This window comes from Mustela nivalis, assembly GCF_964662115.1.
Source record: "Mustela nivalis genome assembly, chromosome: 8".
In the NCBI taxonomy this organism is placed as follows: domain Eukaryota; kingdom Metazoa; phylum Chordata; class Mammalia; order Carnivora; family Mustelidae; genus Mustela; species Mustela nivalis.
This window is the reverse complement of record NC_139027.1, coordinates 81,914,407-81,942,405: the sequence shown is the minus strand read 5'-3', so window position 1 is coordinate 81,942,405 and position 27,999 is coordinate 81,914,407. Positions and strand designations below refer to the sequence as shown.

Below are 27,999 nucleotides of genomic sequence, written 5' to 3'. Positions count from 1 at the left end.
GCCATGGTCTTTCATCCGCCATTGCTTCTCCAGCCCTTATCCCAGTCCTGCCCTTTCCAGATCTGCTCTGTGAAGGGCCTCTGCTGATACCTCATGACATCACCTTTGATTAAAATTTGTTTTTCTGGGCGCCTGGGTGGCTCAGTGGGTTAAAGCCTCTGCCTTCAGCTCAGGTCACGATCTCAGGGTCCTGGGATCGGGTCCCACATCGGGCTCTCTGCTTAAGCAGGGAGCCTGCTTCCTCCTCTCTCTTTCTCTCTCTCTCTCTCTGCCTGCCTCTTTGCCTACTTGTGATCTGTGTCGGTCAAATAAATAAATAAAAATCTTTAAAAAATATTTGTTTTCCTGACAGAGATGGTCAATGAAGAAGCCTAGGCTGGCTTCTTGTTAGGTTCAAAAATCATAAACCATCAAGGTACATTTAAAGCAAAGCCCCACTGAACTCATTTGCATTTATTTTCTAAGGCGTGCCTCATTTGTTTGAGTGAGGTTGTTCTCCAGTAGCAGAAATAGCACAAGCAGCTGGTCTGTGGCAATGTGTGTCTCTGTTCATGGGTGCCCTAGAGTTACTGTATAGACTGTTAACACACTTTGTTATCCATTTCTGTGGAGAGCAAAAATTTTACCCAGGGATGCCTGCATGGTGGTTAAGCATCTGCCTTTGGCTCAGGTCCTGATCCCAGGGTCCTGGGATCAAACCCTGCATTGGGCTTCCTGCTGAGCAGGGAACCTGCTTCTTCCTCTGCCTGCTGCTCCCCCTGCTTGTGCCTTCTCTTTCACTCTCTCATTCTCTAACAAATAAATAAAATATTTTTTTTAAAAAAGGAAAGAAAATACATTTTTCAAAAAAAAATCTTATGCAGGGTCTATGTCAATTATAGCTCAATAAAGCTAGAATGAAAAAGAAAAAAAAGTTAGACAATATGGGATTTGCAACAGGTTTTAAATTTCGATTGGCCTATCTGAAAATGTTTTCAGCAGAATTTTTTAAAAGTTTGTGGCATGTAGACAGAACTCCCCAGAGTCCAGTTGTTAACATGTTAATTTTTTTATACTTACTACTACTACTTTTATAAAAGTACTACTACTTTTATACTTACTTACTACTACTTTTATACTTAAGTCTATTTCTGGAGATGGGAGGTAAGGGGCTGGGGCAGGATGGGTTCTTATGCCCATATCATGTCCTTCTCTGGGAGTCTATGGAAAGCATAGTACTTTATACTACATCTCTGAAGGACGAGTTGATGTTCTTTTTTCTTAAGAAGAATTTAAATATTCCATTCTTCAAGTCTTACATATTTAGCTGGTTACTATTACAGCTATAGGCACTCCACAGAACATACACAACTTGCTTATACTGTAACCAACACTTAAATACTGTTCTCCGTGCTGGCTGCCATTCCACCGCCCTCCCACACCCACCACGGTGCACCTAATCTGGCCAAATGTAGAGCACTTCTTTCTTACAGTGATACTTCAGGTCTTTCTCCCTGCCTCCCTCTCTTGGAAATCTATTCTCTTCTTTCTTAATCTGGTTTGGATCCTTGCATGTCAAATTGGGAAACATTTTCATTGGGAAAATGTTTTTGTACTGTCTACTTTTCCCTACAGAACCTCTGGACTTGAGTTTCCTTTCTGAATCACAGACTTGTATATCACCTTCTTTAAGATAGGGTTTGGGGGCACCTGGTGGCTCAGTCAGTTAAGCGTCCAACTCTTGATTTGGGCTCAGGTCATGATCTCAGGGTCGCAAGATCCAGCCCAAGTCAGGCTCCACACCCAGCCTGGTGCTCTCTCTCTCTTGCTCCCTCTACCCTTCCCTCTCACTGTACACACATACTCTCTCTCAAAAAAGAAAGAAAGAAAGAAAGAAAGAAAGAAAGAAAGAAAGAAAGAAAGAAACAAACAAAGAAACAAAGAAAGAAACAAAGAAAGAAAAGAAAAGAAAAGAAAAAAGATATTAGGGTTTTGCTACAAGATATTGCAAGAGTAGTGACTTTTCACATTTAGTCTTTGTACAATAACTTACATAGAAGTAAAGTTAATGGAATAAATTCAATTCCAAAGAAAACAATAAATGGGGAAAAAACCCAGGAATGTTTCTGTTTTCCTAAGAATTTGTTAGTTAAAAGCTGAAAGTCATTTGTTGTGTTTGGGTTTCCCTAATAATGGGTCTTAAACTATGATGCTACCTCCTCGTATAAGGGATTCTCATGCATTCACAATATGCCATTTTATAGCCTCCAATTTTGTTCCATCTAATTTTCCCTTAAAGATCCTTTTGGACCTTTTTTTGACTCTTTTATATTGCCATGATGTTTCGGAAATGACAATGTGTTGTGTGGTTTCCTGTTCCTGCATGGCCCTTGCAGCTGTGAGCACGTACCTTTAAATGGAAACTTCCATCCCTATATCCTCTAGCTTTGGGAACGACAATACCTTTAGTAAAGAGAATTATAAGAAAAAAAAAAAAAAGTCTTATCCAGAACAGAATGGCTTTTGTCTTTGGAATATGAGTTGGTGGAAAGGTCGGTCCTCAACGTCACTCAGTTGTCTCCACTCCTCATGTAGGATGCTGTATCACTAATGGACTTTGCTGAATGGGGAGGGGAGACATGAGGAGGGTGTCCAGTGCACCTCCCCTCCCCAGTGCAGCTTTGTCACATTTCCCTCTGTATGAGTTTCCCAGAGCAGCTGTAACAGCACACCCCAAACTTGGACGGAAATTTGATTCTCTCTCACTGTCATGGAGGCTAGAAGTCCAAAATCAAGGTGCTGAGAGGGCCACACTCTATTGAAGTTTCTAGGAAAGGATAGTTCTTTGCTTCTTCTTCATTTCTGGTGGTTGTTGGCAGGCCTTGGTGTTCCTTGACTTGTGGACATAGGACTGTGGTCTCTGCCACTGTCCACATATGGACTTCTCTGTGTGTCCCCTCCTCTGTGTCTTCACATTGCCTTCTTACAAGGATACTAGTCCTTGGACTAGAACCCACCTCGCTCCAGTGTGTTCATTTTAACTAATTGTATCAGCAAAGAACCATTTCCAAATAAGATCACATCTCATCTGATCTTGTTCTGGGTGGACATGAGTTCTTTTTTGGGGGATGGGGGCACTATTCAATCCAGTACAGCTTCTATAACCAAAATGAATTGACTTGTATTTCAGACTAGCAGATTTTCATTGTCAATCTCTCAGGCTACAACTTGATTTTTGAATTTCAAAAAGTCCTGATCTGAGGCTTTCCTCCAAATGGCTCCATTTTATTTCTTTAGGGAGCCTAGGACACATGTTTTCAGTGTCTGGATTAGTTCCTGCTTTTTAATGTGATTAGTAGCCAGTAGCCAACAAGCTTGGTTAGATACAGGGATATGTAGAAGAAGATTGTAAACAGGCTCCCTTTCTCCCCTAAAGAAATGTTTTTAGACATCTTCTGGGAAAAGGAGAAGAAGCTGGGGAAGGTGTATAAGAAGAAGAAAAAGGGGGGGGGACGCCTGGATGGCTCAGTTGGTTAAGCAGCTGCCTTCGGCTCAGGTCATGATCCCAGCATCCTGGGATCGAGTCCCACATCGGGCTCCTTGCTCGGCAGGGAGCCTGCTTCTCCCTCTGTCTCTGCCTGCCATTCTGTCTGCCTGTGCTTGCTCTCCCCCCCCCCTCTCTGATAAATAAATAAAATCTTTAAAAAAAAAAAAAGAAGAAGAAAAAGGGGTTCATAGCTGGTTTGGTCAGCTAAACAGCCAACTCTTGATTTCAACTCAGGCCATGATCTCAGGGTCCTGGGATCGAGCCCTGAAGCAAGCTCCCTGCTCAGTGGGGGATCTTCTCCCTCTCCCTCTGACACCTTCCCTCCACCACCCACTCGTTCTCTCTCTCTTGCTTAAAAAAATAAACCTTTAAAGAAGAAGAAGCAGCAGCAAAAAATTTAGTGCAAATTGACTCAAGCAAAGACACACATACTTTTATATCATGAGTTCTGTACATTGGTGCAATTAGGAAAGGGATTGCCTTAAATAGAGAGAGGGAGAGACTTGCTGAAATTTCACACCAGATTTGCTTAAGAATACTCATGTTGATGCACAGAAATTTTAAAAGGACAAAGTAAGATCCCCATATTGTCTCACAGTTCCTCCCAGAGAAAGCCACTCTAAATATTATATATAGACACAGTATATGCATATATATTTATAAATACATCTGTAAATCTCATGTAAACACACACACACACATATGTATGTCATATATATATATATATATATATATATATATATATATATTACATTTGGTTTATTTTCTCCTGTCAGCATCATTTGAAAATTTTCTCTTTTTTTAAATTCTTAAAAAAAATGTTTTTATTATGTTCAGTTAGCCACTGTGTAGTACATAATTAGCCCTTGATGCAGTGTCCAGTAAATCATTAGTTAAGTATAGCACCCAGTGCTCATAAGAGCACATATCCTCTTCAATACCCATCACCCTGTTATCCCTTCCCCTACCCTCCTCCCCTCTGAAACCCCCAGATTGTTTCTCAGGGTCCATAGTATCTCATGGTTCAATGGCATCTCTTCTCTTCAGTTACTCCTGCAAGAAATCCAAGAGTCACCTGCTGTTTCACCTTCTATCTCCATTCTCCTCTTCATCTTTAACAATAGACTCCCACATCATGTTTTATTTATGTGTGAAATAATTTACCCGTTTATAATATAAACATTATAGAGAAACACTCTGACACAAGAGCTATATATTTCCAATAATTCGTATATCTCTATTGTACTCTGTCGCTGTTTTCTGCACCATCCTGTCCACCATACCTCCCCACAGGTGGTAAGTGCTAGTCTGCATTTGTGTTTTTAATTCCTTTGCATCACAGATAAGCAGAGAGGAAGGTACACAGAGATGTATGCCTAACCAACATTGTGTATGTCCTTTCTAATCCTGCTTCTCTGTCCATCATCTGTCATCTACCTCTCCTTCCATGGCAGTCAGGAGCCCTCAGGTCTCCAACTGCAAGGAATGAAACTGAGCAGCCAGGGACTACACCTTGATTCCTACTGCTGTCCTCAGCCAAGGACCTGGTGTGGCAGCGCCCTAAGGCAGGCCCTATCTTGGAAGGTGCAGGATCCTCTGATGGATGTTCTTAGCCTGAAGACTCCCACTGGGCTTATAAGCCCTCTCAGAAATGCAGTCAGCCAGTCCCCTCCGGTTTCCCTTCAGTCCCCTTTCGCTCAGCTGGGGTCACTCTGCATGGTGGTCTGAGCTCCCCATTTCTCTAAGCTCCCCCCCCCACCATCTTCTTTAATAGGAATTCCCCCTATACATCTCTTGTGCATCTAAATGCCCTTTGAATGTCTGGCACATGGCTGACCTGGACAATATCTATCCAACTGTACCCAGCATATTTTACAAAGCTGTTATAATATTGGTCTCTTTGGTTTAAGCTAAGTGAGGCCAGATTTTGAGAAAAATCTTGGCTGAGTGTTTGAAAGGAAATTGTGATGTTAGGTTTCAAAATGGACACAACAGAAGCTTAGTGGTTGTATCCCAGCTCAATGAGTTTATTCGGTCCCATTGTACCTTCTGCCTGACCTTAGAACAACCCACATATAGACAGCCTCTGCAGATGTGCTCATATTCCAAGGAGTGAAGCCAAGATGTGGGGCCAGACATTCCACAAGTCCCCAAAAAAGGCGAATTTGAATGAGTGTTAGTGGGACCTAGGAGTTTATTTGATTCTCAAATCTAGAGGAAACACAGGGGATATGATTAAGACTCAAAGATTTGCATGTTGTTGCCACAAACGAAAACTCCTATGCATAGCCCTCCGGGTTCTAAAGAGCTACTCTGTCTGTTCCCAGGGTCTAGGAAAGTCAGTTGGGCCAGCTCTGTCCCTGGACACCGGTATACACTGCCAGAAAGATGCATGCTAGTTTGAGAAGCTAAAGTAGCACATATAATTTAAGAAGACTACACTTACAGACACAGTCCCTATGACTACATGAAAAACAATTCTTATCTTTCCAAATTACACGGCTCTGGATGTCATTAAAGTTGTAAAAGATTTTCTTTGGACTCATTTCAATCACAATCTTGTGGATCTTTTTCACATATTGGAGGGGAAATCTCAGCCAATGCTAAATCTCAAACATGTCCATGGCATTCATGGAAACAAGATCAGATTTACCCTCTTCACTCGAGATGGAGATGCAGTAATGTGATATAACAGAAAAATCTGTATTTATTGTCTTTGTTTCCAATATCTTGCACAGAGTTCCTAAAAACCTTGCCATTTCCTGAGTGAGAAGAGCATCCTTTGTTGTTCATAATGGACCATTTTTGACCACACCTGAGTTTCTGTTAATGAGGTTACTCTTGTCCGGGTTCCAGAGAGCTTCTGGAGGTGGGCTGGTTGCCAGAGGAACCAACCAAGTGATTAGAAGGTTGTATCTTTCATCCCCACTCCATGATCTGCAGGTGGAGGGGCTAGAGATTGAGTTCAATCACCAGTGCTTAATGATTTAATCAATTATGCCTATGTAATGAAACCTCCAGAAAAATCTGAAACTACCAGAGTCAGAAAGTCTCCAGGTTGATGGCACGCCTGGAGAGGACATGGAATATCAACCCTTCCTTTTATATCTTGCTTTATGCTTCTCTTTCATTTGGTTCTTCCTGATTTGCATCCATTATAACTAACTGGCAACCAAGGTATAGTGCTTTCCCAAGTTCTATGAGCTATTCTAGCAAATTATCAAACATGAGGAGAGGGTTTTGGAACTCCCAATTGTGCAGCCAATTTCGGTATGAGTGGCCCAGACTTGCAATGGATGTTTGAAGTGGGGGCCATTTAATGGGACTGAGTCCTTCATCTGTGTGTTAATTCAGAATTAGTGTCAGAATTAAATTAAACTGTAGAACACCAAGTCTGGAGAGTTGGAGAAGGAAATAGGAAAACACAGCCACACATCTGATGTGTCACAAACAGTGTAAAACACAACAGTTCGGCAGGGGGGGGGGGGAGGCCTCAGGGAATAGTCCTGTTATGTTCCCTTGAAGAAGTTCATGAAACCTCCCAAGATCATAATAACATCAACCCTTCAAGAGAAACCACTGAGGAAACACCTGTGTGGCTCAGTCGTTAAGCGTCTGCCTTCGGCTCAGGTCATGATTCCAGGGTCCTGGGATCGAGCCCCACATCGGGCTCCCTTGTCTGTGGGAAGCCTTCTCCCTCTCCCTCTCCCATTCCCCCTGCTTGTGTTCCCTGTCTTGATGTGTATCCTTCTGTCAAATAAATGAAAAAAAGATAGAGAGAGATAGAGAGAAACCACTGAGGGGCACCTGGGTGGCTCCGTTGGTTAAGTGTCTGCCTTCAGCTCAGATTATGCTCCCAGGGTCCTGGGATTAAGCCTCGAATCTGGCTCCCTCCACAGTGGGAAGGCTGCTTCTCCCTCTTCCTCTGCCTCTCCCCCTGCTCATGATCACTCATTCTCTCTTTCTCTCTCTCAAATAAATAAATAAATAAAAATCTAAAACAAACAAACTAACCAACCAGAAACCACTGCAAAACCCTTTCAATACACAAACCCTCATGACATCATAGTCATACTCCCCACCATTCAGTGGCTCCTTGTAAGGGTGACTGCTATGACACTGAATCTAAGGAAGGGGTAGCTGCATGCGGCTTTTAACATGAGACTTCCCATTCAAGAACAGAGTACACAGACTCTTGAGAAAACTGTCCATAGACGTAACTGTCAGGAATATCCTCTCCCTGTTTATGATCTATAGCAACTCTATTTTCTGAGAAATACAGGAGACTTGACTAGGTATAGACAAATAAATACCATGAGATCAATTAAGAGATGATAAAGAGGCACAAAGAAGTAAGAATTGTGAGTAGGAGTAGTGGAAAAGATAATTGAGTAGATTACATTGACTCTACTTGGAGTGAAACTGGAAAGAGCTATACAAAGGAGCAGATTCTAAGCAACTGACCCATGGTGCATCCATGGTGGGCCTGGTGGGGGTGGGGGAGGCAGTGCTCTGGAGGGATCATGTGATACTTATTAGCACAGTTTAGCCCATAGTTCTTTTCCTTCGAGGCACCTGGTAGAACTCCACTTTCAGTTCCACCATATGACTAAGCCTGGCCAAGTTTTGATTTTGAATGAGTTTCGAGGAGTGATATGTATCATTTATGAGATGGGACACTTGCTTAATGAGATGAGTTTCCATAACTCTTTTACCCTGTGGCACAGTTCCCAGCAGTGCCCAGCAATGTTCAATATGGTGCCTGCTCTATAAGCCCAGGGTCCCGAGCAACCATGATGAATAGAGCATCTGGCTGACCCATGAGAAACCAGTAGTGTAAATAAGAAATAAGAGGTTTAGAAGGATGTTTATTACCACAGCATAATCTGGACCTTCCTGACAATCAGAAGATTAGGAACTCTTGATTCTGTGAAAGCCAAACACAAATGGAAACCAGAGTGGAAAATTTCCTGAGCAGACAAAACCAGTTTAGTCAGCAACACTTAATTTACATTATTTTGTGAGACAAGCCAGGCTAGCACCACCTGGGTCTCTCTTTGCATACACCTTCGAAAATCATTAGCAAAACTGAAAAGATTTTATTTGTTTGTTTTAGAGAGAGAGAGAGTAAGCGAGCAAGGGAAGTGTCCGAGGGAGTGAAAGAATCTCAAGTAGATAAGAGAGAGAGACAGAGAGAAAGAGAATCTCAAGCAGACATCCTGCTGAATGTGGAGCCTGATGCAGGGCTTGAACTCAGGACCCTGAGATCATGGTCTGAACCGAAACCAGGAGTCGGACACTCAACCTACTGAGCCACCCAGGTGCCCTCTAGCAAAACTTAAATAATTCCCTAAAATTGATATGAAGTGACCACTAACCAATTCCCTTTCATTTAAGACAATCCTAATATCGTAACCAATCACTATAAAGAACAGTCTCTGCCCTCACACTAGATAAGCTTCTTGCTCACAACATATCCTCATTCCTTGTTTTGGTTTGAGTGCTCCTGGTTTGCAGACATCTTTTTGGGTCTATGCACATAAACTTACACTAACGACTACTTCAGTGATTCATTGATTTTACTTTTCTGTTTGTTTGTTTCTTTTCCTGAACTTTAGGTACTTCTGAAACCCCTAAAACCAGCTTGGTTCCAGGTACAGCTTTTTTTTTTTTTTTAAAGATTTTATTTATTTATTTGACAGAGAGAGATCACAAGTAGGCAGAGAGGCAGGCAGAGAGAGAGAGGAGGAAGCAGGCTCCCCACTGAGCAGAGAGCCCGATGTGGGACTCGATCCCAGGACCCTGAGATCATGACCTGAGCCAAAGGCAGCGGCTTAACCCACTGAGCCACCCAGGCTCCCCCCAGGTACAGCTTTTATGAGACCTGGTAGTAAAGCATCCTGAAGGGTTCCTGATGGGTCTTCTCTGAGCTGAATTGTGTCCCCCTCAAATTTATGTGAAGTCTTAACACCCAGTACTACAGAATGTGAGTGAATAAGAGATTGGGTCTAGTGAGAGGTAATTAAGTTAAAATAAGATCATAAGGGAGGGGTCCTAATCCAGTAAGACTGGTGTCCTTATAAGAAAAAGAAGGGGTACCAAGAAAGCGCACACTGGAAAGGCCACATGAAGTCACAGCCAGAAGGCAGCCAGCTGCCAGCCAGGAGGAGAGGTCTCACCAGAAACCAACCCAACCAGCACCTTGGTGTTGGACTTTTCCTGAAGTCTGAGAAAATAAATTTCTCTGGTGTAAGCCCCCCAGTCTGTGCTATTTATTATGGTGGCCCTAACAGACTACTTTGGGATCTCTATCTTCTATCTTCCTGATGACTTTGTGTATGTCTTTTTAACTAATCTCATTCCTTAAGTTTACCATAAACTCGATTCCTTAAAAACAAAAAGCCTAACTAATTCCTGACTCCACATACATGTGAAAAGCATTGAAATTTCAGAATCACAGTAAAAAGGATCCTTATTCTCCATCAGATACTGGACAGGTACAAAGACTGTCAGAGGGAGCTGTACCCAACGACCTTACAGGAAATTAAATAATAAGCCCAGCTAATTTTCTCTTTTGTTTGAAGGGTCATGGACACATTAAACTCTGTCATAGAGCATTTCCTTGACAACCGCTGGCTCTGACGGGTAAAGGAAATCAACTAAGGAATCCTGCAATGACCTACAGGCACTGCATAATGATATAAAATAAAAGACAGAATGGAGGAAGCTTCAGCCTCACTCCTAAAGAAAGGAAAGAGATGATCAGCAACCCCAGACAGGACACTTAACACGAGATTTCCCAGCTCTCCTACGATGGATATCTCTGAATACATGTTGCTTAGAACCTCAGAGAACAGAGGCCAAGAAGATGACCTGAAGAGATGTCAGAAGATTTAATAAAGAGAAGTGCGAGCGGCAGGACTTTATTGATGTAGGGGGCCCAGCAAAGAAGCTTCTTTGAGAAATTCATTTTCATACAAAAAGCCTGAAAATTCTTCTCAGCCCGAAGAATGGTAGGAAGGAGGGCTGCCAGGTTTCAAAGCTACAGTTACCACCTACCTGCCAATGGCTTCCAAGCATGCACGTCCATTAGATCCTGCCCCCCGCCACTCCAGACTCGTATTTCTAAAACTCAAGGAAAATTCTTTTCAATGGCTTATAGGTTATCTCAAGCTCAGCAGGTCAAAACTCACCTAACAGTCATCACGTGGCCCCTACCAACACCTGTTCCTCACCTATACTACCATCCAAGGAAGGTCGCAGCCTAGCACTCCAAAGTCTACCTCAGCTTAGCCTCCCCCGCCCTCTCATCAGCTTAGAGCAAATGCCCACAGGGCTATCTTTCACCATCTGGTGTTAGTACACCAACATGGCAGGAAAAGTCACTTAAAGGCTATTAACCTCAGAAATTTTATTAACTATAAAAGCAAACATCAGCTGTGACCAGTAGATTTAAATTCACTGGAGACGAGCTCGGTGATTGGCTTCTTTGGAGAAAATGAACTTTCAGAAACTGAAATTGGTTGCTCAGTAATAGTTTTTTTGTGAATAAAAGAATGAGGAGTAAATAGATGATTCGAATTCAGGAGCTCTCTGGTTCAAACAGGACTGAACTTGCATCCTTAAAAATTAAGGCTCTGGGTTTCATGATCTCTCCGTTTTTCTCCCAGGCTGTGAGTCTCCTACTTACTAAGGACCATAGCTGGTCCTGGGTTGTGAGGGGTAAAATCTGGAGAAAGACAGTCCAGACAGTACCCATGACTTCACCCCTTCAGCCCACCGTCTCGGTATCACGTCACAGAGCAGCCTTGTGCAACAGGTTCTGCTGGACCTACTGTTCACCTTACACAATCATTTAGGAAGCTATAGGGAAACTCTTTGTCAGCCAACTCGTGGGGCTTTTCACCTGACGTTGAGCATATTTTTTCCCAGCCACAGCCCGACACACCCAACTCACCCTTGAGAATGCAGGAGGGTGGGCTCCATTGAAAACCACTGAACTAGGAAACTCTCTTTGTAGTTCCAGGCTTTTCTCCCAAGTCAATTACTTTTATTAATGAATTATGTAATTTCCTAAGAAATCTCTATGGCTTGAAAGGGCAGTAAGAGAATACAGAAGGGGGCACCTGGGTGGCTCACTTGGTTGCGCAAACAACTCTTGGTTTCCGGTCTCTGGTTTCTTGGGTTCATGATTTCAGGGCCAGCTCAGATCATGATCTCAGGATTGGGCGATGGAGCCCCAAGTGGGGCTCACGCTGAGCAGGGAGTCTGTTTGAGAGTCTCTCCCTCTGCCCCTCGCCCCACTTCCATGTGCAGGCTCTCCTTTCTAAATTAAACAAATCGACAAACAGAAAAAAACAATACAGAAGAACAGGCAGGTTCCTGGTTGTAGGGCAAGAAAAAGAATTTACAGCTAAGAAGAAACAAGGCAAATGTTGATAGCTGGTGGCTCATCAAAGGCTGAGACAACGCTCCTGAGCTCCTGCATCCGGGCACTTAGCGCAGTCGCTGTGCAGTGCGTGGTCGTTATGGTTCTGAAAGAAGTGCTTGCACATGCTTTTCTGTGCTCATTCTGCTTGTTCTCTAAAGGCTTACAGAGTTTGATTTTCTCCCCAAGTGTTTCTTTTCCAAATTCATTTCCACAGCTGTTCAACCACCCTCCTGACAAAGGAAGGACAACTTGACAACCAGGGAGGCTTTGTTCTTTTTTCCTGCACTTGGGAGTTGGAGGGAGCTCTAACCACCCCTAAAGGGCTCACGGCGTAGGCTGGAGGAAAGTCGATTTACACAATTCCCACTGCAATCATTGTTTATTCAACCCAAAGAAAATGAACCAAACAAGTGTATGTGAATCAAGTTTGAGGAATTCCAGTGAAATAATGATTGCAGTGTCCCTCTCTGTCCCTGTACTGCGTAAGCTCCTGAATTGGGACATGCATCTAGGGGACAGATCTTTCAGGCTGCTGGCGAACAATAGTCTATAGGATATTTGGGAGGTAACAATGTCACCCAATTGGGGACATTTAGGAGTCAGATTTGCCTCCTCCAGATTGGTGAATCTGTGACCTCTCCAACATCCTGTTTCATCCCAAGTTCTTTTTGCCATTGCATCACACGTGTGCAGGCGTGTGCCCACTCCTGCATCTCATAGTCAGCACTATATTTCACTGCCAGTGAAAGCTGTGGGCTAACTTCCAAATGTTTTGTGGAAAGCACATGTCTGAAGGAAATTGCTTGGGCCCCTGGCTGGGCGAGCACCTGACACCTGCTCTCCCCACCACTGGTGGGTCAGAAGCAGCCATGGGGGAGGAGTCTCACAGCTCGGGTGCACTTGCTGAGCCCTTGCAAGGGCGGGGGCAGTAAATTTCACCCCCCAGGCACCTACACCCAACCAGCCAAGGCTCCAGGGCCCAGTTTGTCTGTGGTTTAGGGCTTCTTCCCATTTCTATGCCAACAGATGCCAACCAGATTGCCTTTCTTGTGTGGAACTTCCCTTCAAATATGGGAAGGACAAAGGGACATTTAGTCATTAACTACTATGTGCCAGACATCTTTGTGTATTTTTTCATATCCTCCTCAAAACCGCTCTCTGAGGTGAGATCAGTTATCCCATTGTACACACAGGAAAATGGAGACACAAATAGATTGAGCCACCTGCTCAAGATTGTACAACTTGTAAGTTTTGCCTCTGTCTTCTACCCTGAGCTCCCTATATTCTTGGCCAGAGGAAACTGTATACTTGTATGTGGAGCCTCTCACTTCCTATCCTAGGAGCCTGAATAAGTTGAAATAAGGAAATAAGGAGGTAAAAAGAGGACAAGAAAATAATGCCTACCATGCCCACTAAAGAGTCAAGTTTGCGCACAGCACTTCTCTAGGAAAAGCTTAGACTGCCTGATCGACCGGGTAACGTGGCATCACCTAGGGTGTGAGGAGATTCCTGACTCAGAAGCACTCACATAGGTGGACTTGTGTTATTACTAACACCGAGTTCTGACACCAGTAGCTATGAGTGTGATTAATCCCACAACTCTGAGCAATTAACTCAACTGGAGATAGTGTCAGACCCCACAGGTGAAGGACTCAGTCCCACAGGAATGTCCTCCCCACCTGCACTCCAGATGGCAATCACAAGTCCAAGTTGTCACCTGTGTCTCTAATCAGCTGGACATAAAAAGGAGGTTCCAACAACCCCCTTCTCAGATTCTATTTATGTGCCAGAATGGCTCACAGAACTCACCCTCCAGACTCCAGAGAAGCATTTTACTGACCAGACTACCAGTTTGGTATAGGTGGTTATAACTCAGAAACAGCCTGATGGAGGGGTGCATAGGGTAAGGCACAGGGACAGTGTGTGGAGCTTCCATGCTCTCTCCAGACACACCACATCCCTAAATCTCCACTTTCACCAACCCCCAAACTCTCAGAACCTGGTCCTTTCCTCATTGTTGTTTTTTAAGATTCTATTTTTATTTATTTGACACAGAGAAAGCAGGAGGAACAGCAGGCAGAGGGAGAGGGAGAAGTAGGCTCCCTGCTGAGAGAAGCAGGGAGCCCAGTTTGGGGCTCCATTCCAGGACCCTGGGATCATGACATGAGCCGAAGGTCATAGGAATAATGGCAGGAGCTGCTAGGAGCGGAATCACGGGGTTCACCTGGCAAATAGTTTGCCAAGTTAGGTTGGCAAAGGGATGGCAAGATGAGACGAGAGGAGGGCAGGGAATTCTAGCATCAGGGGTCCGGCAATTTAGGATCTAAGGCCAGCAACAAGCATGCATAATAAACAAAGGGGTAAATTGAATGAAAGGCAAAAGCTCTCTGTGAAGAACCTGGTGCTATGGATTTCTGCCTTAGAAAACCAGGCTGGAAAAGCAGGGGGAGGGCAACTTTTCATTCTGTCTCTTGGCTCCTGAACCACATAGAATAAATTGTATCCAAAAAACAACTTCCAGACCATCTGTGTCTTTATAATAAAAATAACAATGAAGAACCATAAGCACCTGGCGATCTGTGAATTCAGAGGCTCAAAGAAGCAAGAAGAACCAACAGGAGATGCGAACCTGGAGGTTGGAATCCGGGGTGGGTGGGGGGTGTCTCTCTTCTTAACCCATACATACTGTTCCTTCGTGCCGTGGGGACAACAACGCTGGCCACATCAGGTTGCAGTGAATCTTGAATAAGGAAATCTCCATGAAGCACCGGCCACGTGAGGGGCCGGAGGTCTGTGTTCAGTCCAATATTTTCCTTTGCCTCCCTCTACTACTCTCTCATTCTCTGTTGTGCTGGAGGGTGGACTCCACCGCAGCAAGATGCCAGATGAATACAAATGAAAGAAAGTCAGAGGGAAAGAAAGCGCAGGGAGAGAGGAAGAGAGGTGGGAGAGCATAGAGTACCGGTCAGGAGCAGACTGCTCTGGAATCCTCCGCCCCGGCTCAAGTGTCAGTCCTGCCTGTGCTGGCCTCTTGGACCTCTCAGATGAGGTGGAGGAGGGGGAAGATGGGGAGAGATGAGACACAAAAGAGACTTTGGTAGCAAACTGACCGGGAAACTGACTGACTCAGGGAAAACCAGGGAGAAACAATCCTCCCTCAGGGAGAACCATTTGCCTCCAGAAAATGAAGTAGCACCGTATTTCAAACCGACTGCCCACTAAGAGTAAGCCAACAGCCATGCCGTGTCCAAGAGTTTCTGCGATACACTCACTGAGCGCTCCCTGCATGTTGAGTACTCATGCATGTTTAATAGGAATTTTCCAGTGACCCTAGGAGCTAAGGAATCTCATCATTCCAATATTTACCGAAATGAGACACAGAGATGATCAGAACCTTTCCCGGAGCCATAAGTTGGACTCGGCCCCGTTAGCCAATTCAAAGAGCACTGGCTTCCCTGCTAAGTGGACACGAGCCCAGGGCACTCAGTGGTAACACATGGGTTCTCTCATATCCCTTGGGACTCCATGAGTTGGAAGCTCAAAAGGATGGGCTGAGTGGGTAGAGAGGCAACTCTTGCCCTCGGTGTTGTGAGTTCAAGCCCCTTGCCTGGTGTAGAGATTATTTAAAAATAAAATCTTTAGAGAGAAAGAGAGAGGAAGGAAGAGAGGAAGGAAAGGAGGGAGGGAGGGAAAGAAGGGAAGAAAGAGAAAGAAAAGGAAGAAAGGCAAGAGGTAAGAATACAAGGAAAAAGATTGAAATGCGGCAGAGCTGTGTGTCTTGTCCAGACTGTCCTTTGTTAACCAACAATGCCCTTGTTCAATTTACTTTAACTTCCTTTGCCTTGTTTTCTTTATCTGTGAAATGGAGTTGTTAAGTCATGTGTCATAGTAAAATGCAAGAATTTAATAAAATAATAAGGGTTGAGGTTGAGGTGATCCCACCCAGGGCCCGGGTGGGATATAGTCCCTTGCTATGACTTTGGCCATGTCGTTCAACCGGGGGTGCTAGTGATCATATTAGAGCTATTCGGGTTTTGTCTCTGCTCCCTTTGCCCACCACTAAGAGTGTGATCTGGTGAAATGTTCAGCAAGAGGGAAAAATACGTAGGACAAGAGACCTGGAGGGTCCAATTGGTATTTCGACAATTCTAAAACAGCTCTTCTTTACTGAGAAAGCATCTCTTCAGTGGATAAAGATCCGTGGAGTTGTCACATGTAACCCACAAATCACAGATCGCTTTCCCGATGACTCAGACTTTCTGCTGAAAGAGCGTGCTTGTGACTGCTGCCCTCGGGAAGGCCCCTTCCTCAATGAAAGGGTGAGTTCAAGGGCCTTTGCTCAAAATACAACTGGACTGCATTAAATACCAGTTGCTTTCAAACTGCCTTCTAAATCTGGCCCTGGAGCTTCTCTGGTTTCACATTGAGTCACAGAAGTGCCCCAACACACACTTAATACTCACTGTGCTGTGGGCGACCACAGAGTGACCCAGGAGTGATGTGTGGGTGACCCCCTTGCAGCCAACACAACTACAGCTTGGCCCACTGGAGGTCACAGCAGTGCCCTCAGCAGATACTGTGATGGGTTGAAAATTGCAATTTTATTTTGAAATGATCATTAAAAAAAATAATCCAACTGGAAACAATTAAACTCTGGGAAAGTCAAACAAATCTTGTTAGCCAAGAAACTCCAACCAGAAACCAAGCTGTGATTGGCTCTAGATGTAAAATCAAGAGAAAATTCAGAGGGACGTCAGATTCTCAAGTTCAGAGGCAACACCAAAGAGGTAACAGAGTCCAGTGCTATAAATAGCACGTTCTGGGAAAATGACAAGAAGTGATATTTGGAAAGGCATTGGTGAAGAAAAGGTTGAAGAATTAATTACCTCAGAATGGCCTGCCAAGAGGTGCCTTTGATGTTATCACAGATAAGCCTCCTCAGTGACGCTGCCGGGAGTGGGAGTTACAGTAAGCAAGTAACACCCAATAACTTGGATTTAAGTGAAATCTTTGGAAGGTGAACTGTTAAATGAACACCTCATTGCTTAGAGGGGCCATCTTGGGAGTGGATAGACTCCTAGCTGAGGCCACTTACTCCATTGTAAGAACACTGAAAGAATGAAAATATCTATAGACAGAATGGGGTGAGGAAAGGGGATCTCAGAGTCAATCCAGCCCAGTGTGAGGAGAGAGCTGCCCTTGCTCCAAACATAGCACTATTTTACATCAAGATACAGCAGCTACTCTCAACTTAAAGGCAGGAAACCAAGAGTTCTCAAGTGTCAACAATCATCAGAGGTGCCTGTTAAATTCGGATTGCCAGGTTCCATTCTCAGAGAGTCTGAGATGGGGTTTGGACATTCAGATATTCATGAGGTGAATCACCGAGGTGATTCTGAGGCATAGGGCGGGAGTCTGGAGTCTGGACTCCCTGCCTCCCCTCTCAGTTTCTGACAACTTGGCTTCCTGTGGAACTTGCCCAAAAGGAAAGACTATGGAGCCCTAATGAGTTCAGCATCTTAAACGGTTAGAGATTTGCATTATGAATCAATAAATTGACTTCCAACTTCATGTATGGGTCTCCTTCACTTGGTGAATCCAAACTAGATGTCTTGGATTACTTTTTAGGAGACTTTTGTCCCTGTACTATCTACTTTAGCATGAAGTCTTCACTATAAAGCATTGTCTACCAGATGAATTAAATAGCTAATTGTAAAAGGTGAAAAAGAAAAACAAAACAAAACAAAACAATGTTTGTGGGGTGCCTGTGTGATTCAGTCGTAAAGTGGCCAACTCTTGATTTCAGCTCAGGTCATGATCTCAGGGTCATGAGATCAGGCCCTGCACCAGGCTCTGCACTCAGCAGGAATTCTGCTTGAGATTCTGTCTCTCCCTCTGCCCCACCCCCGGCTGGCACTCACTCTCTGTCTGTAAAATAAATAAATAAGATCTTAAAAAAAAAATGTTTGCATGTTCTTTGGTTAGATACAATCTCTGCAAACAAGATATAAATTGCAGAGGCAATAAAAGAGTACATTAGGTTTGAGCTCATAATAATTTAAAACTTTTATAAGATAAAAAAAATCTTAGTCTAAAAAATTTTAAGTGACAGAATGAGAAAAAGTATTTAATTTGCATGTAATACTCAAAGGTTTCAAATTTAGATAATGAGTTTCTACAAATCAATTAAAAAATTAAAAAAAAAAAACCAGCAAAGAAAACAGACAGGATGTGGTATTTGCATACAATAACTGGGGCACACATTAAAAAAATTCATTGTTTATGTGAAATTTCAATTTGACTGGGTATCCTCAGTTGTTGTTGTTTTTTAAAGTCTGGCAACTGTAAGAGGATATGAACCTCCAATTCACAACATGAAAAACACTAATGATGCAAGATCATGGAAGAGATGTATGCAAATTAAACAAACATGCCTAACCCGTTTTTGCTCATTTGATTGGAAAACATTAAGAAGCAATGTCCGTTGTGGGATTCAATAAAGGAAATACTTAATATACTAATATTTAACGCACTGTCTATGGAAAATATAAGACCATAAGGAGTTTCCAGAAAATTCTAGCAGCTATGGTGTAAGACCTAAAATTAAGATCCAATGTTATGTGCTACCTTGTCATTTGGTAAAGCTGGGAGGGTCCTCAATCATGTAACTGCAAACTTCCCTCCCCAGTCTGATTGTCTGCTGGCTAAATAGCCCTCCTTACTGCTGGGTCTGGGTGCCATACCTGCTCATCCCTGAGTATTCGATGTCAATCTCCAGACAGCCTGTGGAATTATGTAAAACAAACCAATCATGCCGTCCTGTGGGAACCAGGAGGCACCTCTCTTCTTGCTACAACAAAGCCTTACTCCCATACCCCTGATTGTTCCCTCTGTTCCCACGTGTAGCACCCATGTGGCCCTGTGTTGTGTGCAGCGTCCTCCTCCCCTGGGCTGTGAGTATATGCATCTAGTTGGTGTCATCTATTTATGGTGAGCTGTCGCTTCTATCCCTGGGGCAGGAATCCTTCCCTCATCAACCCCATGAAGAGGAGGTGATTAAAATAGCAGCGTCTTTCAAATTTTTGAAGGTATTCACTTTTGAAATTTCACTTCTGACAAAATATCCTATAAAAATACTCACAAACAAAAAGAGATGCATGCAGAAACAAGAATATTCAATACAACATCCTATTTTTTTAAAGAGAAATTAAAAAAAAAGAAAACAAAATAAAGGTGAAAAATTGGGAGCAACCTGAATATCCATCTGTGAGGAAATGGTTAAATAAATTATCGTCAATGTAATCTGTGAAACACTACCTAATAATTAAAATGACATAGAATGAATTCCAAGACTTGTTATATTTAAGCAATACATGTAAATCGCACCCAATTTATGCAAAATAATATAGACCTACATATATGTGTGTGTGCATATACACTTATATACATATACACATATAATAAAGACAGGGAAGCCAATAAAAACTGATCAGAGTTACTGTAGACAGGAAGGAGAAGGACAAGGGGAGGCTTTTGTGTTTTTATGCTGTGTAATTTTGCACCATTTGAGTCTTCTACACTGAAAGTGCATTCTAGTATCATGTGATGTGATAGAAATTTAAGTAAGGAAGGGAAATCAAACTATATACAAAAGTTTCCTAGACTAACACCTGGTGAAGGTTTGTAGTAATGTAACACAACTAAGGAGTGGGAGTGCCTAGTCTGACTATCCCAGCACCAAAGATATCTTCTGGGCCTTAACACTATGTGTTGACTCAGCCTGTTAAATTTTTCTCAGCTTCTCTCTGGGAGTTCTAAAGCAAAATTGTCTCATTCACATATTCTGGAGGAGTCAGGCAATCAAGACAGATATGCCAGCCAAAGTATTTTTGCAAATCCTTTTCAATTTTTTTCTTACCCCATCTTTTATTCGACTTCGTCATCTCATGCAACACGTTAAAAACAAACAAACAGAAAGGACATAAAAAGAAGGAGGATGAGGTCCAGTGAATGAGAGAAAAGAAAAATGGTTAAGTATTGTTTATCCCAGTGTGAAAACCAGATGAGCCCTTGGCAGCAGTTCTTTCTTGCTAAGTGAAAACTTGAGTTTAACTAAACAATGATAGATATGTCCTCTACTTTTTCTCTCTTTAAAGAGGTCATCTGGTTACTGAATGAAAAACACTATTAGCAAGTAATTATATACTTGATGCAGGTCATAAGGGAAGTCACCAGAACTTGGGTCACATTCCATTGACCAAAGCCTATCGCCACCTAGCCAAGACCCAGTCCTGCTCAGCCTTCTCCCATTGCCCTGAGGACAGACTCCTGTCTCCAGGTCCACCCTGACCCCTGCTCTCCCTGGGGATACGCTTTGACATCTTACCACACTAATGCCGTCATTGAGAAGGGCCTCCCCGAAGATCATCATGTAGAGTGGCTCGTTCACACGCGCTTCCTCGAACACAGCTAGCACGGCCACGGGGTCCACGGCTGAGATCAGGCTGCCAAATAGAAGGTTCTGAAGCAGGTTGACGTCAGTGAGGCCAAAAGCTTTGATCTGGCAGATGAGGTAGAGAGAGAGGCCAATGCCGAAGGCATTGATCAGGGCCCCTAGGCCTGCCCACCACAGGATGGACCCAATGTTCTCAAAGAAGGGCCGGGTGGGCATGAAGTAACCACCCTCCAGGACGATGGGTGGAAGGAGGTACAGGAAGTAGATGCTTGAATCCATGACGGGAGGAGATTTATGGTCAGTGCCGAAGATGATGGCGCCCACCAGAGCCCCAACTATGATGAGGAGGCAGCTTTCTGGCATGAGGCCTGGTAGTCTGTGGTAAAGATGGAAGCCTAGAAAAGAGCAGAGAACTACATTGAGATGTTTGCTAATAAAATGGCTCTGGCATGAAGATACCAGGAGACTGGTGAAGAAGAGGCCTTTGAAACCAAGCAGATGAGACCTGGGGTGATGTGTCTCCTTGAGCCTTAGCACCCCATCTGCAGCAGGGACTGCAAGTGTTGCCAGGGCTTCCAGTCAGATCAAGTACTTAACAGGCCAGGCTCAGTGCAGGTCTCAGATTAGTCCTTAGTCTGCTGTCCCTTCCTCTTCCTCTGTCCTGTTTCCCCACTTCACAGGGGAAGGCAGAGAGGGCAGTAGAGAAGAAGAGCAAGGAGGTGAAGCTCCTGTGCAAGAAGCTCTAAGGCTCCCTGAGAGGCTCTAGACCCTCTAAGGCTCATTCAGAATCAATCACCGTCAGTTTCTTCCAAACTTACCTTCCACTAAGCCAATACATGAAAATTCAGTCTTTTGTTGTATTTTCCTCATTTAACAAATGACACTGCCATCTGGTCAGGTGCATACGATGGAAATCAAGGGGTGCCTGGGTGGTTCAGTCAGTTGAGTGTCTGACTATTGGTTTTGGCTCAGGTTACGATCTCATGGGTCATGGGATGGAGCCCTCATGTCAGCCTCTATGCTCAGTGAGGAGTCTATGTGAGGATTCCCTCCCTCCACCCTTCCCACCACTCACAAACTCTCTCCCTTTCTAAAATAAATAAATACATCTTTAAAAAAGGGAAGGAAATCAAGTTGCATTTCCTTAACCCCCATCACTTTACTCCTCGTGCAACCAGCTCCCTATTTCGTCATCTGTGTCTCTCAGTAGCTGCACCTAAGGACCATCTCCTCCTCCTTATTCATACAGTCACCACCTTTATGTAGGGGCTCCCCATTTCCCATCCTGACTTCTGCACTGGCTTCCTGGTCTCCTGTCTCACCTTCAACTCCCCAGCCCGTTCCACCTTCCACTGTCAGATGACTTTTCCAAATCATGTGTATCTGCTCATCCCATTTCCGACCTAGGACTCTCAAAGCACACAAAGCATCTCACAGATTTTTAGCTGAGGGTTTGTGTGGCACTGCTGATCACTGTGTGTGATGTGGAGAACCAAACAGGCTTATTATAATTCCAGCTTTTTGAACACATTTAAGAAATAACACATTAACAAATAGGAAGACAAAGACAAGGCAATGCATAAGAATGCAGTGAAGTGTACATTGACCATGCCACCAAACAGGAGAAGAGATCAGTGCACAGCAGCCACTCCAGGGTTCTCTCCAAGTCAGTATCCCTCCCACCCAACATCATCCTTCTTATGCATCCTATGTCACAGCCAACCACACACCTTTTCCCTGTGGTCCCCTTTTGTATCTTTATTTACTGCTACCTGAATTGTTCTTTTCTTCAACCTACTTAGGTCCTTCTTGGTCTTCAAAATTAAACTTTTCCCGACCACTTCCCAAGGAAATCATATGCCTTCCTCTGAAATACTGTAATATTTTATCAGTATCTGTCTAACAACAATGTTCTCTTCCTACCATTTTCTGTGCATGACTTATCTGCCCTACTAACCTCCAAATTCTTCCAACTGACCCAAAGTGCTTCGCAAGGTGTCTTGCCCACAACAGTTGGTCTGTTTGCTGGAAGAATCTGTAAGTGTGTACATGAATGATCGATCTGGTTAAATGTTCACCAGAGAAGCTTTTATATGAGAAGTAGGAATTGAACAGGTTGTTGGGAGTGATTAGGACTTACATATTTGGACAGCAGAATGGAAGAGATTTTAAATGGGGATAATAACCCCAAGGAAAAAAAGGGGAGACAGGAATAGCCCAGTCAGATATATCTGACATTCATTGAGGAGATGCACCTGGTTGCAGCAAAGTTTTTATGAGTTGGGAAGAATACTGGAAGAAGAGTCCATAGATGATTGAACCAAATAAGACAGGGTCTTGAGTTCAAGGCTAAATAATGTAGATTTCTCCACAGGCCATAGTGAGCTATTGAATATCTCCTTAGGAATTTTAATTTTAATTCCATTTTAGCCATTCTTACAGGAAGAAGGTGGTATCTCATTGTGGCTTTGATTTGCATTTCCCTGATGATGAGTGATGTTGAGCATCTTTTCATGTGTCTGTTGGCCATCTGGATGTCTTCTTTGGAAAAATGTCTGTTCATGTCTTCTGCTCATTTCTTAACTGGATTATATATTTTGGGGTGCTGGAAATGCAAATGGTGCAGCCACATTGGAAAACAGTATGATGGCTCCTCAAATAGTTAAAAATAAAACTACCTTATGTCCCAGCAATTGCACACTAGGTATTTACCCAAAGGATGCAAAAATACAGATTCAAAGGGGCACATGCTCCCCAGTGTTTATAGCAGCATTATCAACAATAGCCAAACTGTGGAAAGAGGCCACACGTCCATCAACTTATGAATGGATAAAGAAGATGTGGGTGTGTGTCTCTATATACATACATACAAACATATAAATACACGTATGTATACATTATATATTTACATGTATGTATACATACATGTATATGTGTACAGACACACACCCACATCTTCTTTATCCATTCATAAGTTGATGGACGTGTGTATATACATGTATGTATACATCTATATGTGTATAGATGTATACATACATGTATACATATAGATGTATACATACATGTATATATGTATGTATATATATACAGACACATACCCACACATATGAAATATTACTCAGCTATCAAAAAGAATGAAATCTTGCCATTTGTAACAATGTGGGTGGAGCTAGAGTGTATTATATTAAGTGAAATAAGTCAGTTAGAGAAAGATAAATACCATATGATTTCACTCATATGCGGAATTTAAGAAACAAAACAGATGAACATAAGGGAAGAAAAAAAGAGAGAGAGAGAGGCAAATCATAAGAGACTCTTAACTATAGAGAACAAACTGAGGGTTGATAGAGGGAAGTGGGTGGGGGGATGGGTTAAATGGATGATGGGCACTTGTTGTGATGAGTACTGGATGTTACATGTAAGTGATAAATCACTAAATTCTCTATGAGAAGCCAATTTTACCATATATGTTAACAAACTAGAATTTAAATAAAACTTGAAATAAAAAAATTAAAATTAAAAAAAAGACAGCCATCCAAGAGTCTGTAGGTTCACCTGATCACAGCTTTGAATTTCATTTGTAATCAGCAGGCAGGTTATTATGATAGGATATATTAGTATCAAGGGACTGTCCAAAACCACAAGCCTACACATTGGCTTTAAGACCAGTTTGAGGTCTCCTTCAAGATCCTCAGAGTCCTGCTCTCTTCATTCCTTAACAACGGCTTTCTTGTCCTCCTCCCCACCCTCCTCCTCCTTCTTCCTCTTCTTCAATTCGTGCTCCTTTTAACTACATTGAATTCTTTAACATGTAAAAGAGGTGGAAGAGCCTACAGTGTGATTTCCTCAGGCTCTGTGTCTTCCCAGTTGGTCCTTCTTCCAGGAATCAAGTTTCCTGAAATGGATCCACCTGTCTAAGCCAAGTTACGCCTACACCGTGGTAGCAGGAAGAGGCACTGTGCACTGTAAAATAGGGCAATATAAGGAGAAACACCATGTGCATCACACTCTCCAGTTTTCTTTTTCTTTCACAATGGACCACAGCATCCGTCCTGAGTTGTCACTGAGAGTTTTCAGTTCCAGTGCCTGAAATTTAAATGGCCACTGATAGCAACGTCCTGCCTGAAAGTCAGAGATGGTTCTACCATTCCATTCTGCCCAATGACTCAAGGAACACCCTTCTGTAATGTGCCAAGGAGTGGAACTAAAATAAAAGAAACAACAAAATCTGAGATGACTCGGTATTATCTTTTTTCTATAATATTCTTCTATAACACATAGAGTTGGCTGTTTTAAAAAGGATTGGGGGAGAGTTGTGATGTTCTTGTGTCCGAGCACCTGCCAGGCAGTGCTAGATTCATCTGTTTTCCCCATTGTGCTAAGTCCCTTGAGGCCAGGAACCATGGTCATTACGATGTATGGTAGGGGTATTCAAAAAATGTGTGTCAACAGAATGACTGAATGAAAGAATGAATGTTAAGGGGCACCTGGGTGGCTCAGTGGGTTATAGCCTCTGCCTTCAGCTCAGGTCATGATCCCAGGGTCCTGGGATCAAGCTCCACATCGGGCTCTCTGCTCCGTGGGAAGCCTACTTCCTCCTCTCTCTCTGTCTGCCTCTCTGCCTACTCGTGATCTCTCTGTCAAATAAATAAATAAAAATCTTTAAAAAAATGAATGAATGTTAAATATAATATTGTTAATTATATTTTGATTCAAGTTTCACAATACAGAATCTAAAAAATCTATATAGATTCTTCATGTGTGAAACTTTTATGTCATTTTTTTTTGCCCCAAGCAAATGAGCCACCATATAGAAAACTATGAGCCCAGTACTTGACATAAGAAATAATAATCACTAAATGTAGCCTTCTTTTCATGTACAATATAGAAATAGTCTGAGTTCTTAAAGGCTAGAAAGTATGAAATTGTATTTGAATGAGAATGATCCAGGGGCACCTCAGTGGCTCAGTCATTAAGCGTTTGCCTTTGGCTCAGGTCATGATTCCAGGTCCTGGGATCAAGCCCCGCTTCAGGCTCCCTGCTCAGCAGGAAGGCTACTTCGCGGTCTCCCACTCCCCCTGCTTGTGTTTCCTCTTTCGCTATGTGTGTGTGTGTGTGTGTGTGTGTGTATGCCTTTCTCTGTCAAATAAAAAATAAAATCTTAAAAAAAAAATGATCCAAATGATAACCTACTGAAGTTACTTTCTTTTTCTAAAGTATGCTGCATTTCACCAAAATGAAAATCAAGACCATTTAAGCCCATAGTCCTGTGAATAACAGCATCCTTACCATCCTCTGAGCTTCTAGACATTGTGGGTCTGGATATGGGCAATATTCTAAAAAGAAAAATCTGAGTTTTATGCTAATATAAGACCAAGATAAAATATATCCTCTCTGCATTGAACCATTCACTGACATAAAATGTAAACCTTTTTGCCACTAGATAATCCTTATTTGCACCAAAAGGAGGTCTTAGAAATAATTTCACAGCAAAAACTTAGACAATGTGACTAGTCGGTCAGTGACAGCTCTAGTTCCTTGATTCCCAGCCCAACTTCTTCCTTTACTGTAAAGAGGGAAGGAGTGGGTGGGGACAGTACTGTTCACCCAGGAAAAGACAAGATCCATATAAGATCACTTCGAACGATACCAGCACCCATGCAGTTGGGTGAAAGGTGGTAGAACCCTCCCTCTGAACTGAGAATGTTATCCCATCAGAAAGCCATTTTCACTTGAGCACTTTTGAGAAATAACAGGAGACCCTCTATGTAATTTAATGCTTGGATAAATCACACAGGAGTTCTTCTAATTAACAATTTCCATTCTCTTTACACTTTACTAGCTCAAAATGAGTAGCAATTGTGAAGGGCATCTAGAGATTACACTCATATCCTGTCATCCCCAGGAGGGAGTAAGATGGGGAGTCGGAGCCCGCAGACCTGATCTCCAGGAGTTATCTGCCAGATCCCAAGGCTCAACCCTTGTTTCACACCCATGCTAGGGGAAAATTATAAATAAGCATTCAAATGAATCATAGATTCTATCCCAATAGGACAACTTATCTACCAAGTAATAAAGTTCCTAACAGAGGCAAAGGAGATGTCCTGCATAATGACTGAGATAACTGTATCAGTTTTTCACTTTGGAATAAGCTGGTTTTAGGGAGAAAGGGGGGTGGTGTTAGGGATTAAAGGTTCACAGGGTGTAAACCATTATTTTGGGTTTTGGCACAAATAACCCTGATTAGAATTTAATCCACGAACTTGAAACTCCCTTTATTTCACAAAAGAAAGCAGAGGTACCCCACTGGCACCATTTGGCTCAGGCATAAACCAGTATTTTACTGACATATCCTCCCTTACGCCCCCATATCCCACCACTGGGTGATATAAGAGTGGCCTGTGATTGTCTTGTTCCTTGCTTTCTGTCATTCTGCAAGGAGCACATGTCACTTTTAAAGAATAAACAATGGGAGTCATTGATGAAGCCCACAGTTACATGGCCAAGAATGAAGGAAGACTATTTTACAGAAGAATCATTATGTGCTCCTGAAATTTCCAATGGGTATCATTCCAAGGTCTAATGCCTTATTCCCTAGTTTTTAATGCATAGAACTCGAGATTTTTACATGCCAAATAATGTCCCATAGTTGTCACCCTGAAATAAGAAGAAATCAAAACAACCCAGGACCCAGAAATCTGCTCAAATTTCAAAGCACAATCCTGAGGTATTACATGGCTTCATAAACAGCAGTTACAACTTTCCTTTGACTCAAAGGAACAGATTTTTTTTTTAATCTAATAGCAGTAACCATTAAAATCCATGTAGTTCACCACCTACAAGTGAAATGTATGTGAAAGTTCACATATATTACCTCACGTGGAGAACAACTCCCACAACCAGGCGTCTGGGGGACTTACCTATTTTTGCAAGGGATGCTAGAAGTATCCAGAGGGTGACCTCATAAGGAATCTGTACATAGTCATAATCCAGGGCAAAAACAGATATCTTCTCATCGGCCTCTGAGCTGGCAGCAGCAAACCGAACATTAGGTTCATGCTGGGCAGTGGAATTTGTGGATTTGTTCAAATCTGAAGATGCTTCAGAACACTTGAGGGCCACCAGCAGTAGCAACCAGCTCCAAGGACTGAAAGGCACAAGCATTGGAAAACCCATGCTGTGGGCTTCTCCTACCCGGTGTGCGATTGTGTGCCACACATCTGCCGCAAGGAGGGTTCCTAGAGCACAGAGGCGTCTTCCTGGGTCAAAGGTAATATACATACAGTCTGTGGGTCATTCCAGGAAGAGTCCGAGCTTGCCATGGTATTCTGAGTGTCGATTTTTTCAAATCACCTTTAAAGGATTTGTGTCCAGACAACTCAGCCTCTGGCTCCAAGGCGTCAGTCATTCAGTAGACCCGGTAAAGCCCAAGTCACCTGTGTGACCTTCATCCGATCGTGATTTGAAGAACAGTTTGGGAAGGGGAAAAACATGTCTTCATTCAAAGCTGTTTCCTCACTTCACGGCACACTGGTTTCATCTTGTGAGTGAAAATTAAGAAGGACACCCCGGTGTGCGTTCCAGGTA

At 43.0% G+C, this 27,999-nt stretch overlaps 1 protein-coding gene across 1 annotated transcript in view; it reads right to left on the bottom strand.

Annotated features, from left to right (window-relative positions):
• The window catches only part of SLC9A4 (solute carrier family 9 member A4), a gene marked incomplete at its 5' end in the record, with an annotated part of 62,907 nt that extends 35,275 nt beyond the window's left edge, over window positions 1-27,632 (bottom strand). The window contains 3 exon segments of the mRNA XM_082747145.1: window positions 20,344-20,807; window positions 27,333-27,605; window positions 27,608-27,632. Of these exon segments, the coding sequence (XP_082603271.1) occupies window positions 20,344-20,807; window positions 27,333-27,605; window positions 27,608-27,632 (762 nt within the window).
• Between the last annotated feature and the right edge of the window lie 367 nt (window positions 27,633-27,999).